We start from the raw sequence: 17,577 nt of genomic DNA, 5'->3' as shown, positions 1-17,577 counted from the left end.
CATCAAAAATATTAAGTGCCTAAGACATGAAAGGAGTATCAAAAGTAGCCTTTATCTGTTTAAGCAAAGCTTTAAAAATGAAACTTTATAAGTGGCCACAAAATTGTAAAAAAAAAATTAAAATTCAACAAAACTCTTACATAAATATACTTAAGTTTTTAATTCTTCAAATGTTAGGTAAATGTTTTTGAATAATAAATTATTTATGTAATCTTTATAAACCACGCAATAAATACAAGATTATTTTTACAATCTTGTTATGGATTGTAGTATTTTGTGAACATTTTAAACATAACTTAGAAGATTAGTTTTACGAGGCATACTTAACCTTGAGAAATCATGTATTTAACCTTGACCTCCGCGACATATAACCTTTATTATATTAGCTAAGTTTACAATGTTACTTTTAGCGTATTACTTGTGGCGAAATTATTTAGCATTTAACAAAAACATTCAATAAACAGGAAAAGTATTAAAATTGTTCAAATAATCACCTTGCTTCATAAGTTCCATGCGACGAATCCATTCCTTTTTTCCATGTCTGTATCTTTGCATACTAAATTCCTTACTGTACCAATCTTTTGTGCCTTTGAGTTTTTTAGTTCTTCTGCAGTCTGAAAAAGATTATTCTTTATAATTCAAATAAATCCATTAACACGAGGCAAGCATCAATATAAGACAAATAGTCTTCCATACACACTTTTTATTTAAAATTGTTTTCCGTTTAGCATTTAAAAAAGTACCTAGCTAACTGTATGTACATTAATACCAATATATTTTTCATTTAAAATTACAATATTTTGTTTGACACAGATTCGTGCAAATTTATAATGTTTTATTAAAAAATATACGTTGAAGTTTTACAGCAAAATATTTAATATTTAGTATCGATATAAAATGTCCATTGTAAACGTAACTTTATCAATCATCAGGTATTCAAGACAAGGCTGCGCCCAGTCAGTCGCTCCGACAACCGTCCGCGCGATGGTAGTGCGCACGCGCATAACATAAAATATCTAAGTTAAACAAAGTATTAAACGAATACGCGATACGAAATAACTGAAATAATCGTTTATTAGTACAATATAAGATATAAATACGGCACATATATTTATCCAGTTGTACTATATCTTTACACAAGGACTTAAGCACACGGTTTTTCGTATTATTAGCCAATGAAATAGGACTTATTATACGGTAAGTTCTTTTTTATTATGTTTTTCTTACTTAATAAATGCTTATCTCATACCACCTTTGGAGTTATCTAAATATGTTTTGCCGACTGAATTATGTCATCATATTTTATGTCCTTGTTAACTTAGATTTGTCATACCGGACAGATATTTCACTTTGTATTTTTTATACATACATTAAGTTAAAGTTAAAAATAACTTTTTTTTCTTTTTGTTTTATTTAAATTAAATAATATTTAAATACTTTTTAAGTTTTATTATTATAAGATTAAAGTTAAAGTTAATTTCGTTAACAAAATGATTTAAATTACATCTAAGTTATGTTTAAGTATAAAAGTGAAACACAGTCGTTAGGTCCAAGGTACGTCTCTCCGTATTTAAGGATTTTTTCGATACGAGTGATGTCATCGCTTGCACATGTGCGTTGCATTACAACCTGTTTTAACTTCCTCTCCATTTTCTTATATATTTAATACTTATTACTAAAACTTATCATTTTATATGATGACATTTATGTCATTTGATGCATCCTTTATAATAAACAATTTCCTTTTTATTGTCATAAAATTAATTTTGATGACGTCATTATTTATCCTGCATGAGTGCGTAGTTGAGAGATTTTGAAGTTCGCGTCATTCGATCTTTTCATGAAATATATAGGGAAGACAGACGGACTTTTAAATCACTCAAATATAATATTGTTATAAGAAGTTTGCAATATTATCTAAATTTGATAATTGTAATAGTTTGCAGTCGTTATAAATCCATTACTTGACCTAAGCCATCATCCGCCATTTATCTTTAACCAATAAAAAGTATACTAAAAAATATTAAACACAGTCCATGAATCATGCTTTACGTTTTTTATCAATTTTTAGCCTAACTTATATTTAATATAGTCAATTTATTTAGTTACAAAGTATCATCAAGAAGTAACAAAACAATTTAAATACAATCATGTTAATTTAGATAAATATATAAAAAGATACACTATCTAAATGTAGAACTTGATGTTATTATTTCTTAAATATAAAATTCTCGTGTCACAATTTTCGTTGCCATACTCCTCCGTAACGGCTTGACCGATTCTCATGAAATTTTGTGAGCATATTGAGTAGGTCTGAGAATCGGCCAACATCTATTTTTAATCCCGCGCAGACGGAGTTACAGGCGACAGCTATTAATATTATAAATGCGAATGTTAGGATAAATAGCTGGATGTTTGTTATAAGGTATCTCCAGAAAGGCCGGATAGATCTCGCTGAAATTTGGCATCCACGTAGAACATAGTCAACAAGCACGGAAGGAATCGTAAGCAACAGCTAGTTATAAATACAAAACTCTGTACTCTGCTTAGTTAGTTTTTTCTTTTTAAAATCATTCTAGATCCTATTATCTTGCATATAGTGTTGGTATTTTTAGAAAATATTAGTTATAATCCTTCGACGCGAATAGTGCGCTTTTCAGTATAAAGACAAGTGTCAGAATGATTAGTGATGGAACATAAATGTCGATATTTTACTAAAGCTAGTGTTGCGCCAGTACACCGGCACAGTGTCGGATTTTAGGGCGAACTTATCTGTTATGTAAATAAAAATAAGAAAAATGTTTTTTTTTACCTTTGTAGAGTCGTCTAACTTACGATACGTTAATGTAACTTTAAGATTACCTAATTATCATAATACAACATTTACAACTTCATTTATCGCCCATTCCAATATCTACGAGTAGATTATGGTTGTTGCTCATTAAAAATATGTTCGGATTATAATAACGGCGCCACGTAACTTAAAAACTCATGTTCTTTGATATTTAACTAATGAAATGAAACATTTTATCTTGTAAGTTATTGACTGTTTATTACGTTTTAAATATCATATGTACAAATTGAGAAAGCATAAAAACTTACTTCATGGGATTGGCAAGATTTTGAAGATGTTTTGCTAAAGACATTTAATTTTACTAAAGTTGCCGTACCTGGTCAAGCGTGCGGGAGTGCCCTGAATGCGGGCGGCACAGGACCGGGCATTGTGGCAATCGATGGGGGAGGCCTACATCCAGCAGTGGATAATTCTAGGCTGATTATGATGATGATGATGATGATGATGATGATAGTTGCCTTAACTGGAGATGGCGATAGCTTATCTTAGTTGTAAAACAACTACAAACATCTGCTAAGATACCGATTTATAATTAATTGTGTATGAATAGAGTTTATAAGCAAAGGAAAACTTTGTTAGCAGAAAGCCCTTATTAGGAGCGAGTCTCAGCGTTGTTGAAAAGACGTAAGCCGATTACGGGATCCTGAACGAATAGAATTTTTTCCCTCAAAGTTTATTTTTTATTGTAGCTTTATTTTAAAACTGCAATTTTTATTAGTTATTCAAGTCGGCTATTCATGCGAGTGAGTCGCAAGGTCGTTTTGAACTGCGCTGCACTGTGCGCAGAATGTTGAAATCACGAACTGTGTACAAATTGTTGACATATAAATATTGACCACTTGGTTCGATATTGTGACAACGCCATCTATGTACAGATACTATAAACTTTTAATATTGATTTCGTTAAAACACCAAAAACGGAAGTTTAACGAGTTTAGATCTAACTATACGTGAAAAAATCTAACTCAAATTATTGTCCGTGTCGATTTCAACAAAAGTAAAAAACGGAGATTTTTTACCTTACCTGAATGACGGTTAGTATATGTAACAAGCTGACGCCCTCGACTCCGTCCGCGCGGTAATAAATAAAAACTTTATTAGTAGCCTATGTGTTCTTCTAGACTATGTTCTACATATATGACAAATTTCAGCGAGATCCATACAGCCGTTCTCGACATATCTTCAAACAAACATCCATCCATAAAACATTCGCATATTTAATATTAGTAAAAAGTAAGATTGAATAATCTGGTCAAAGCTAGCTGTCCACTAGATGAAGTCAGAGAATCGAGCATTATGATCTTGAATGGAAGAAGCTTAAGTATATCCAGCAGACGCCCATGGGGTTGAAAAGTGGGAACCGAAGTCAATCATTTGACTACCATAGTGGACACTATAACAAGAGTTTGTGCAGTGTTTACTATGACTAATACTTTTATATGTTTAATACACTATCATCTGGTTGTTTATATGACTTCTGGCTTCAGAATGAAGTGAGGTTAAAGTCCAAGTCATCATTGGTGTACGGGGATAATGAACTTGGGTAGTAAATTTATTTTCCACTAGGAATAATATTCCGGTAGCTCCGCTAATACCGTTGTTTAACTTTTATAATCTATCATTAAATTGTGATTAAATTTTAAGAAACATGTTTATGATAATAAATCAAAATTTATTTACACATTAAAATTATATTCATAATATTTAAGAGACACAAAAATACAGTTGTTTGAGATGTGATGCTAGGAACTTCACAATAAGTAAGTTCCATCATAGAACTCTTTTAGCAATAACTATGCTTTGACTAGTTACATTTATATTAACACATATTGACATCTCACACATTCTGTTTAAAAAAAGAGAGAGAACACTATATATCAACACAACATACACGACAATCAAAACCCTCTTACTAATATTATAAATGCGAATGTTTAAATGGATGGATGTTTGAAGGAATGTCAAGAGCGGCTCATCGTATCTCCATAAAATTTGGCACAGTTGTAGAAATAGACTGGAAGAACACATAGACTACTAAGTTTTTTTTTCATACCGCAAAGACGGAGTCGTGTACAGCTGGTTTATTTATAAAATTACAAACCAGCCTGTATTCAAACTATAGACCTACAGATCGGTAGCTAATTACTAAACTTTTATTTATCTGTTATATTACACAGTAACAACTAAACTAAGAGTAACTTTAATTACTGCTTTATTAAACACATAAAGGTCGAGAGAAAGGGTAATAATTATTCTCTTCGAATAGCCCTAACGTTGTTACGAGCGTAGTTAAAATGTCCTGTCGAGGTAAACTGCGTTCAGCAGACCCATTATCGTTTACTTGGCTGTTATTTTTCACACTCTTTTCTTACCTGCTTTATTAAGCTATCATTAAAAAGAATTACAGACATTTCACGCTACAGCCGAATATTAAGAAAATATTTTTTTTACGTAACTGTCGCACGCTGCTCCGCGAGGAATTAAAAAAAACTTAATCAGTAGCATATGTGTTATTTCAGACAATGATTACTAAGCTTTTAACAAACATCCATCCATTTAAAGGTTCGTATTTATAATATTCGTAAGATTTATTCTCTACATTTAGTATAAATCTAAATTCAAAGTCATAGATGTAATCAGGAACGTTCAGAATGTTCGCAATTAAATGTGTGTTTATTTATGTGGATAAATAAAATCAAAATAAAAGCTATATTTTACATTCGTTAACAATGTAAACATGTTGAAAATATCAACGATCGAAAGGTGACGAATTTAATTGATGTTTTATTTGTTAACGATGTATTTGATTAAAAGAAAACATCCTGTATAAATTATGAAATAAATTTATACACGTCCGTTTTATATGCCTGAATTAAAATTGAAGTAAATTTTAGAGTAAACATAAACTAAAGGAATAAAGTAAAGCTTCATATACATAACACTATATTAAGGGCTAGTAGGTTTTAGGTTGAAATAATTTTTACCGTTTTTCCATCTAAAGAACGTCTATAAAGATCGCTTTTAGCGATTTGACCACCCAAAGCGCAATCTAGAAATGCACATCTCTTCAATAGCGTAATAACAATTAGCGTGCATTAATGGTTAATTTTATAATATTATATATTTTTTATTCTTAGAGTGTTTTTATATCAATGCCAAGTTTGGTATTTTACTTTTCAGGTGCATTATTTTTCATAGCTTTGTTTATTTTGTTTAAAGAAACTTTGTAGGATGCAAAAATTTTCGAAATATTCCAAAAATGTTCCATTTTGATTTAATTTAAAAGTAAAATCAAAAGAAAAAGTGTATAATTGCTCGGTTTTCAAATAAATTTTGTTGGCGTTATTATTAATCCAATTCGAATTAAACATGAATACTGAAAACATTTTCATATTTTTAATGGCAATTAATTTTCCATAGCAAAAGCAAACAAATTCTACTGATGTAACATATCAAGTTGCGATCCATACTAATGACTACGTGTCATCCGTACTCATGACATTTGAGTTGTAAACGTTAACTAAATTATGTGTCATCTTCTCTATAAAACTGAAGATTAGAAAAGTAATGTGCAGCTTTGCAGATTGAAAGATACTTCCTTATGACATGTAACACTAGGAAGATAAATTGCATTACCACATTGAAGGGAATTTATGGTTATTATACCACAGGACTGCGATCTCTTACATAATTTATACAAACTACCGTCACATTTGAAATGTTATGAGAAGGTAAAAGTTGCATGTGACAAGATCTTTAAATATAAGGAATCTAGGCCTAGGAATAGAAAGATTGCATGAAAGGTCAAAGATATGTGTGAAGTCAACCAACCTGCACTGAGCCAACATGGTTGACTATGGCCTAGTCACTCCTAACTAAGGGTAGGCTCCGAACTACTCAGTAGGTAGGTATAGTGAGCTGATGATGGTGATGAAAGATCTTGATTAAGAAGTGATTCTTTTAAACTGAAATCAAGGATAATAGGCCGATCTTGTTAAGGAAGACCTGGTGCACCACGTCACGTGAGTGGAATAAGGACAAGGAGATAATGATGAGGACCGTTTGATTTGTTATATTATTTCCTTACTAATTGAATTGCTTATTTATTACAACTACCCACACAGGTTAAAAAGAGGGCATAAGAAACACCATTTTTTCAATATTTTACGTTGAAGAGGCGTATAATGGAGACTGTATAACGATAGAAAAATGATAGGACACTTAAATCAATTAGAGTCTAAGTATATTTTTAAATTGCAACGTGGGCAATAAAATCGCAACAAGCATTAATAACTTACAGCTACGTATGCGAGCACCCTAAGCTATTTACGGTAATTAATTAAATTAATAACTCTGGATTCGAACTGGACACGGTCCGAAAGGCAGCCGCCGGACCGTTTATAGCCGTTTTACAACGTGCCATTCGTTCATAGACTCTACCAAGTTAATTGTTTTTTTTTTTTAAACATACCAACATTTTTCTGTCAATGACAACAGTCGTTTGAATCGTGATTGTAAAGTAACTTTATGATTCTATAAATAATACAGTAGACGATCGAAATGGTTACGTTAATACCGCCATTTTGTTTTTTTTTCTACGAATGGGATGTTTTCTTTTTAATGTGCCATGTTTTCGAAAAATGAATATCATGATGCGAGTAATTTTATTACTCGGTTTTTAATAGTGAAAAAAATAAACATTTACTTGTTTTTTTATTTCAGTATTTATAAATTAAACTAGCTGACGCTCGCGAATCCTTCCGCGTGTATACATACATAATATAGCATATATGTATACAAAGTTTGATCAAGATTCATTTAGCCGTTCCGGAGATACCTTAAAACGAAAATCCATCCGTCCATCTAAACATTCTAATTTATAATATTAGTAAGATATAATATATGAAACAAAAAAAACCGTTAACCGACTGTCCGCATTAAATGAAAGAAAATTAGGTAAATTAAGAGATATAATTTTCTTCAAAGTACGTAGTACAATGGACTTTATAAAAGCAAATTGACCGTTAAAATTTAAGTGTTTGTCTACACCAGATTTTATTCTATGAATTGTATACGTATTTATTCCTTGTTCCATTCATTTTAAGTGTCACTTTCCTTTGAAACATTTAGCGTAAAGATTCAAACATAAATTATTATTTTGTTTGTAGAGTCGTAACGCTTTGGGGTAATGAGTAATGAACAATTTTATGTCTCTTAGTGATGTATGACAAACTTTAGGCATAGATATTATTATAATTCAGATAAAATACAGAATCCTTTCACTTGACATTACAATTTGTTAAAAAACAAACGAAGGTGTTTTGCTTTTTAAAACATAATGTTAAAATAAATTAAAATATTTTAATGCTGGCAACATTTTTGTTTTTAATAAATGTGCTATTATTTATTTACGTTAAATAAACTCGTATTTATTGTCTGTATTTAATTTGTTTTTAAAAACAGTCTAGTTAATTGTTTATCTAAAAAAGAATTGTTATCTTTTATTAGACTTTTCTGTCGATGGAAGAAAGTTTTCTTGACATACCTTCATTAATCAATAACATTTACTATCTGACATTTATTAAGAATGTTATATACGTCTTCTTGTAATATAACATGGATTACAGTTCACAATCGAAAGGTCTCTTAATGTTAAACAAAACATTTAATAGAGTCTTTTAATTACTTATAATAATTTATGTTTTTGTTTCAGGTGAAGCGAAAGATTTCAGTGAAGTGATAATAAAAATATTCAAAATGGTGCTTCTAAAATTTGTGTTTTGTTTCGGCTTGCTGCACATGGTGTCTGCTAAAGGTAAGACATATATTTTAAAAAAAACAGCTGTTATTGTAGACGTAGATTTAACGATATATTAGTTATTTTATTGCAAAAACACGTATCTTCAGATTGTGCATACTTATGTATGCATAATAACTCTTTATTGAGCTTAATTCTACAATATTTTCAAGGGCATTATTAGAGCCTACCTAGTAGAACATATATATTATATTATATTTTTCTATTTTACAAGAACAGATCAAGACAACAAAGTTTCTGTTACTACACTCTTTTTTTATTTAGTTTTTTTATATATAATTTCTAGTTACTATTGTTTGTTCTCTAGATTATAAAATTATTACTCAACTTATAATAATTGTACTTACACAATTTAACTTAGAGGAAGTCATTGGCTCCTTTAATAAAGGGAAACCTAGTTAAGGATCCAAGGTTATAATGAAACAGATTTGTTAAATGTACAATAAAGTGTTATTATTATTAATAATATTACTCATAGTCGTTTAAGGGAGTCTCTCAGAGCTGATATCAGTAAGAATTGATTGTTACAGTTTTGTTTTTGTACCGTTAAACAAAAGAGTAATTTGGAACATATATAGCAATAAATTCTTAGCATTAGTCATAGCAATACAATTGTCTCACGAGGTCAGTGGGTTCGGATGAACCTAACGATATGTATAATTAAGGCTGTGAAATCGAAACACATGTACACGCAATAAAAGATCCGTTTCTTGCCGCGGACATGCATATTATTCTACACATAGATATTTAAAACACGCGATTTTTAACTTAATAAAACTATAATAAAGAAAATTAATTGACTTATCAATGGTTTATTCTGTTCGGTCATTATTATTTTATAATGTAAGTTAATTTCTTAGAAGTCGAATACTGTCATATCAAATATTGTTGGTGATGTCAGTGTGTTAAAATGTATGTAAATAATAGGCTCTCTGACATATAGCTGCTCTAGGATGTACAGAGAATTTACTATCCAAACTTCACTGAGCACAAAAATAACCCTTATTATAAACGTATAAACTTCATTTTCGTCTAACAACTTAGATTATTAACAAATAAAAGTAAGAATTGTAATAATTACAACGTTAAGCAAATTTAGATTTTGTATCTTTTGTACAGAGTTAATTTTACTATGGTGCTATGTTTAACACAGGATTGGTACTTCAAAGGTACTTTGCCAGTAACTCGGTACATTTAAGAAAAGAAAACATTTCCCCGCGCCTCGAGCGATCACAACACAGAAGATGTGAAACAAATTACATACGAGAGAGGACCATTTTCTTTACCCTAATCATTAATCCGTTGTCTCCGCGGGCGAAGATGTACTCACCAACATTTTATAGCTGCATACGTCTATTGAGAACACGTAGACACGCAATTACTTAATTAGAAATCGTTAAAATAAAATTCACACTTTTTGTATTCGATGACAACGTAGCAATCGGATACTAATAATAATTCGCCGAAATAGCGAATCGACCGCGATCCATAGACATCCGCAACTGCAGATGCCTACCTTTAATCGACAAAGGAAGGGACGCCAAGGCAGATAACATTACCCCTCGTTTGTCAAAATCCATGACCCTTACCCATAATTATCGTATAAAATAAGGTCGGAAGGGAAAGAGAACTAAAATTAAGCCTTCAGTACCCACTTTCATCAGACTGTACGTGGAATTACTTCCCATTCACTACTGTCTTTATTATGGTCTTGCATAGGGCGAGCCGATATATTCGTGCAACACATGTTCTTACTGCTATCGATCGTCTACCACTGTTAGTTGTTCCCTGTGGGTTTCCACTGCTGGAACACGAATAGTATTAGTCATTGCTTTGCCTACGTTATTATTATACTACCTCGTTCACTATCTTTCGCTATAAAACAGCAACAATTGATCTGATAATAACACGGTCGTAAAAGTATGAACGATATTCAATTAAATGTAAATTATCCTTTACTCGTCTTACCATGAGTTTCTGCGACCGAAATCGTCGTTAAAAACATATTTGTATCTCCGTTTTCTCAAATATAGTGAGAGAGATGACATTATACAGAGATATTGGTCTCGGAAATCAACGTTTAATATGATAGGTATGGTAGGGAGTCACGTTTTGTAAATTAAATTATTACAGTAGTAATGTTTTTAGCATCACAATCCCTATGCTATTTTACTATCAGTTTTGTTCATTAGAATGTTTTTCGTTAATCTGAAAAATAATATTCTTAAAAGATAAAGAAATAACTACGGTCTGGTTGATTGACTTAATAATACAATCAACTAAATAATCTTTCAGTTCTTTAATGCTTTTTTGGATATAAAAGTTATAAAAACAACCCTTTTTATTTTTACATCTCAAATATTACACATTGCCAATAATTTTTACTTATTACTTTTTTAAATGTTGAAGAATTAACATGAGATCAGAATTTTGACCTCTCTAAAGGAGGTCAAAATTAACATACAAATGATCCATCAAAGCCTTTGAAAAAGTCACCTGATTCAATATCATACATTCGTGCATTTTACAATTTTATTTTGTTTTTTTTACAGACTAAATTTTTTGTCTTCTTTTTATTATGTTAATTTTTTTTTTCATTTTATTTATCTAATCTTCTCCATTTTCTTTTAAAGAATCTTTTAATTACTTAACCTAAAAATAAGTTTATACTGCCGAAATACTTGTACACATCTCACTTATACTCTTTGAAAGAACAGAGACAACGATATGTTTGTTTGTACGTTTATAAAATATTGAAATTACTAGCTGACGCCTGCGACTCCGTCCTCGCGGAAATAAAAAATGACTTTATTTGTGGTCTATGCGTTCTTCTATATTCTAGATAGTTTTATATGTATGTCAAATTTATCGAGCTCCGTTTAGACGTTCTGGAGATACCTTCAAACAAACATCCATTCATCTAAACATTCGCATTTATAATATTAGTAAGATTATATTATAACGTTTAAATAAAATACCGTTGGAAACGTATGGATATGCCTTATTAGCGCATAACATTTTAAACGTTCAAGGTTCAATAGCGTTCAAACAAACTGCTTGGGTCATTGTCGACGTATATTTGCCAATAGACTAAACAAATACTGTTAGTTGTATTGACGATTTAAACATGTCGTGGAACCATCCTCTTTAAACAATATATTTTAAATAAATCATAATAAAATTACAGATCTGGACTTAGATAAATTAATTTCGAAACGAATTAAATCTTACTAATATTATAAATTCGAATGTTTTGATGGATGGATGGATGGATATTTGTTTGAAGGTATCTCTGGAATGGCTGAGCGGACCTCGCTGAAATTCGAAACAGATGTAGAGCATAGTCTGTAAGAACACATAGGCTACTATTTACATTTTTTTCATTCGTGAACGGAGTCGCGGGCGACAGCTAGTTATTGATATAGTATTGAGTTAAAAATACAAGTTTAACATTTACACAAAAAAAAATTCGGGACACGTTATAAAGTCGATGTAACTTTTTTTGACGAAATGTTAGACCAAGATTTTAAAAACATTCTGTCCTGTACTCAATTTTACCTAGTACTTAGAAATAAAAGTATTTTTCAAGCATGAACCTATCGTCAACCCAGCAGGGAATATCACGGCGTAAAATTTCTTGGAAGCATCACTTCTTAATACTTGTGATTCTCTAACGGTGTATTTTGATGGGTCATCGACGTTCAATTCATTTAGTTTGAGTGACGTTTTTGTATCGAGACGTAACCATAAAAGGACGCATAAATAACAATAGAACAAAAAAATAACAACCGGTGTTTACATTTTAATTTTGGCGTCGACAATTTTGAATTATGATAGATGTCAATAAAACAATAGTCTTTATTAATAGAATGATAGACGTAAGTTTATGTAGACGAAAGAATATAGAAGATAAGACGGAAATATGATTTGATTATCGATAGAACACGAATAAAATGACATTTTCTAAAAATTCCATTTATTTTTTTTAATACCCAGAGGGGAGTTTTTATTTTAAGTTTCTGGTGACCCTTGTGACCACCCCTATCATCCCCCTTCCTATGTTAGTAACCTTTTGGGACACCCTGTATATTAGTTACTTAAACGATACTTATCAGTCTAACTTAGTAAAGTTAGTGTCTTTACTATAACTTTACAACTTCAGCTCTCTAACTTTAAAATCTAGGTCACCGCAAGAGAAATTGTTCTCTTTATCATAATCACATAGTATAAAGATATAAGTTTCAACAAACAAAAACATCGTGCGAAAGTGACACCAACAATGCTCCCTTTGTTCAAAGTTCAAAAGAATACGCGTTAAGTAAAGCGCATAGTTATCTAAACAACACCGTTTCCAACTCTCACTTTACTTGGAAACTTTAAAAGCTATTCTAAAATAAGTGAAAGTAATACATATGTTTATTCATTTCTTCCTAAAACAAAAGAATACTATTCTGAATTATCTAATTCATTGAAAAGTTACATAAAGCAATAATTACGAATACTGCATGTTAAAGGCACATAAGGCACTGACTACTACCATATTACACAAGTTCTAAGTATTTCCAAACCGCTACGACTTAGGGTCCTTCAAGAAGCGAGCGTATCACCATCTCAAAGGCATACGTATCTGCGGTTTCTCTGGTATTGTCCATGGGCATCGTTGAACATTTCGGTGTTCCCGCTGCCCCCTTCTGTTATAAAAAAAAGTTCTCCAGTTACACGTGTGTATATTTAATAGCATGAGCTAGATCACTAATTTTATTGATACACTGTCACCCGCGACTTCTTCTGCGCGGAATAAAAAAACTTAATAAGTAGCCTATGTCTTTTCCAGATTATGTTTATGCCAAATTTAATTGAGATCCATGCAGTTCTGGATACCTTCTATCATCCATCCATCCAAACAATATAATACAATATTTATTGGTAATGTTTAAATTACAGGTCAAAGAGCGATTTACAATTATTTTCTGTACAAACGCATTTATAATATTAGTAAGATTGATTACTATGTTACTATTTGGTAGTATTAGTAAAAAATAGTGGTCTTATGAAATCATACAGATATTTGCTTAGAGATGACAATCTGATTAAACTTTGTTCGATTAAAGCAGTCACGAACTGATATCTGGTAGGTGCTTACTCACTCAACCATCCAACTTCTGCACAATGTTCATACAAGCCGTAAAGTCCGCGAATGAAGTCAACGAAGCGAATCTTCATGCATTTAAAGTGATGTTTAACGTAACGCTATACCGTTATCGGTTATTTCCATTAATCTTGATTAAATACTATAAACAACAGCTGTCTGTATAGCTCAGTTGATACTCTATTTACTAGCTTAATCATTTTGTATTAAGAAAATTAACTGTTTTTATAAACAACCAGTTCAATTTATAGGTATCTGTTGTTAATTGGGAAGAAAATATATTCTCTTTCTGTGCATGTCCCCCCTCCATCATTAAGGTAGGCAAAGCATCTGCAATTGCATATATCATTGGGCAGAGGTCACTTTAAATATAGATGGCCGCTTGCTCCTTTGCCGTCTCTTAATATAAAAAAATATTCTCGTGCTGTCGTTTTCGACAGTGTTTTGTCGAGCATTAGCTGTTTTGATGCTGTATAATATATGCTTTCCATTGTAATTAAATTTTAGTTCCAAAACTCTTTTTTTGAAACAAAAAGTCGTCTAAAGGACATTAAGTTCTTAATGTCCTTTAGACGACTGTCATTGTTAAGTAAATATGTAAATTTAATTCCCTTCAAAAACTAAGTATGCATCTTTTATGCGCGCCCCTACAAGGACCTCACGCAGTTGAGCTGTTGTTTTCTTCTAGACTTCTTAAACGGGACACGTTACAAGTTGCTGGCCAGGTGTACACAGGATGTTTATTGGACACATAGGTCACGCAACATTAAACCTGTTTGACCATTTTACAAAGACTTACTCGGGCTTCACTTGTAAAAAAAACAGCCTGTTGTCGAGTAAGATATTAAGTTAGTAAGACGAGATAATCTCTTGTCTTTATTTTTAAATTAATTAAAAACTAACTCGGTAGAATTTACTAGTAAATTTAAACACAATAAAAAATAATCAGTTGTAATTTATTATAAACCTGAACATTTTAAATTAAAAATATATTTTAAGTTATTATATATAAATTGCTGAATTAAAATAAATTTATTTAAAATAATCCTTTAAAGCTAAACAACCTATGAGTTAGATAAATGAAATTAATTTATCGTAGAACTGATTTTCTTAACAGAAGCCTTAATTCATGACTCAAAAGTTGTGGAATTTTAGATAGAGATCTCGTCTTTTATTTGATCTTACGAAATTTTAGTCACTAAAATTTATAAAGACTATTTATACATGAAACGCCTAACCCAAAATTGCGTCAAATTCTTCTCTTTAATCTCGAAATACTCAAATTCTTGGCTCTATGAGCGTAACTTTTCACCTTTTAAGCTCATTTAAGCTATCAAATAATATAAATTCAACTTAATCAGAATCAACCAAATATTTTTACTCAACCTAAAAAGTGGTTATGCGACATTTAATGGATTGCAAAGGATTATATTTGTAAGAGGCCTCAAAGGTGGCTTCAAGCACAGGCCCACACACGTTCCTAATTTGTAAAACGAAACGCAACAAAGCAGTTATTCAATGCAACCAAGTCGTTTTGTAAACACCTCGTAACAACGCTAAGGGACCACACTCAATGCTTAAAGAATTCAACGCGTTGCTTCACTATTGAATAACTTTAAAGCAAAACTAATAATATACAGTTCCTAATATTTATAATAAATTAACTGGTACGCGAAATATTATGTAATAAAAAATTTGTTTTAAACGATTGCATCAAAATTTTACATAGATTTTATGTTTTAAAATAAGTAATTCTTCAATATGTGGTATATTGAAGAATTAACCTATGATATATATTGATATATATTCTTATTAAACATACTAATATTATAAATGCGAATATTTAGATGGATGGATGTTTGTTAGAAGGTATCTCCAGAACGGCTCACCATATCTCCAAATTTGGCATAAATGTAGAACATAATCGGAAAGAATAGATAGGTTACTAATTAATATTTTTTATTCCGAGCAGACCGAGTCGCGGGCAATAGCTAGTGAATGAAATTTTTTTTGTCTAAAAAGTGATAAAAACTATCCTATGTATATTAAATACGTTGAGTTATGAGTATCTCTGTATTTCTACGTATGTTTCGGCAGTGGAAACTCTCGGTAAGGTAATTACGTAACGCAAGTTAAGGAAAGTCTTTGATTCTTTCTAATTTCTGCGAATAAAGTCAAGGAACTCGAATAAACGGAGACTGTATGACACGATTCTTAAAGACAACGGACATAAATTTTATTTTCCGTAATAAGTATTGGACTTGAGTGGGAGCGGAGGTTGTGCGTAGGCAACAAGCAAATGTATATTTGCGTTCCACAAAATAAATAATACATAATTATAAACCTTAATGCATACGGAATAAAGTTTAGTATAAATAGTACAATGGGATTTAATTAATTGTACGCCAGGCCTATATTTGGGAGCGATGAGGTCGACTTGTACGTGTGGGTTGGTATACAATGAATCATGAAGCCTGGTTAAAAGAATTAGGTGTATGAATCCTTCGTTCGTTGTCCTATCAAATCAGAGTCAATGTACGGTTGTTACAAAAAATAATGCAATAAATCAAAGTAAGAACAATAACGGAATATACACATAGATGTGTTATACAGGTTGTATAATTTTTTTTTCTTTATTTTTTATTTTTTGTTCTTTTGAACATGTCAGTCCCATAACATTCAACTTAAGAACTAATTAAAAACTAATTAAAGTACAAGTATATAAGCATGCAACAAAACAATAAAAAAACAAGTAACAATACCAAAAAGAAAATATAATATTTACAATTTCTACAAAGCCTTTAGCACCATGCTTCAGACTCGTCTGCTAGATCCGACAATGGTGAGCCAAAGCAAACAGAAGTTCGCCAACATTGAGCCTTGACAAAGTTGTACAAATTGATATGAAACGATATTGCTTTGGTTAGGAAAATAAAAAAGGATTTTCCACCTCGAAATACTTTACAGAATGTGCCAAATATCTATATTCAAATATCGAATTTAGTTTAAAATAAAAAATAAATAAAAGTGCTTGTATTAAATATCATATTCCCGTGTCACAATATTAGTTACCATTCTCATCCGGAACTTCTTGTTCAATTTTTATAACATTTTAAAAGCACATACAGTATACATATACATATTTTTAATACCGCGTGAAGTCGCGGACAACAGCTAGTATAACATAAAACAAAACAGAAAACTACACAGATGATAAAATAATAAAAAATATTGTCGTACGATATATGACATATTTCAATAACATACGCTGTATATTTAGGAAATTACCTTTCTTCCAAGAAAATAACTATCAACCCTTCTGTCTTCAAGTTTCAGTAACGTTAAAATCATATAATTTCTTTTGACTCATATAAAATGCGTACACAATCCTATAATTCCATATCATATCTTAAAAGATGCCTTATAAAGAGAAAAAAAAAAATTGACATCCTAAATGCATCTGACAACTCTACGTAACGTATACGTAAGTACTTTTTCATACAATCGTTCTACATTCTGATCGTTTGAATTCACGTGAATACACTGGACGCAATGTAGTTTATGACCATAAAGCAATAATAGGATCGTGCCTTGCTCACCCAATGACCAGTTAAATGGATTGGCTCAATCCGGTACAATCCGGATGCACTGGATAACATTCCAATCCGTTAATTGTTAGTGAGATCTAATTACCTATAAAGTACAATTGAAAGCTTCGTTACCGTACAAAAATATATTTTTAACAGCAAATGACAT

At 31.0% G+C, this 17,577-nt stretch overlaps 1 protein-coding gene across 1 annotated transcript in view; it reads left to right on the top strand.

Moving 5' to 3' along the window:
• The first annotated feature begins 961 nt into the window (after positions 1-961).
• Positions 962-17,577, top strand: part of qsm (Zona pelucida superfamily protein qsm) — a 45,294-nt gene continuing 28,678 nt past the window's right edge. The window contains exons 1-2 of the mRNA XM_013321718.1: positions 962-1,197; positions 8,568-8,669. Of these exons, the coding sequence (XP_013177172.1) occupies positions 8,612-8,669 (58 nt within the window). The 5' untranslated portion in view covers positions 962-1,197; positions 8,568-8,611. The remainder of the gene's footprint in view (positions 1,198-8,567; positions 8,670-17,577) is intronic.

The sequence above is a fragment of the Papilio xuthus genome, unplaced genomic scaffold, assembly GCF_000836235.2.
Source record: "Papilio xuthus unplaced genomic scaffold, Pxut_1.1 DF825946.1, whole genome shotgun sequence".
Lineage (NCBI taxonomy): Eukaryota > Metazoa > Arthropoda > Insecta > Lepidoptera > Papilionidae > Papilio > Papilio xuthus.
Note: the sequence above shows the minus strand (reverse complement) of the source record. Positions and strands in the feature narration are given on the sequence as shown.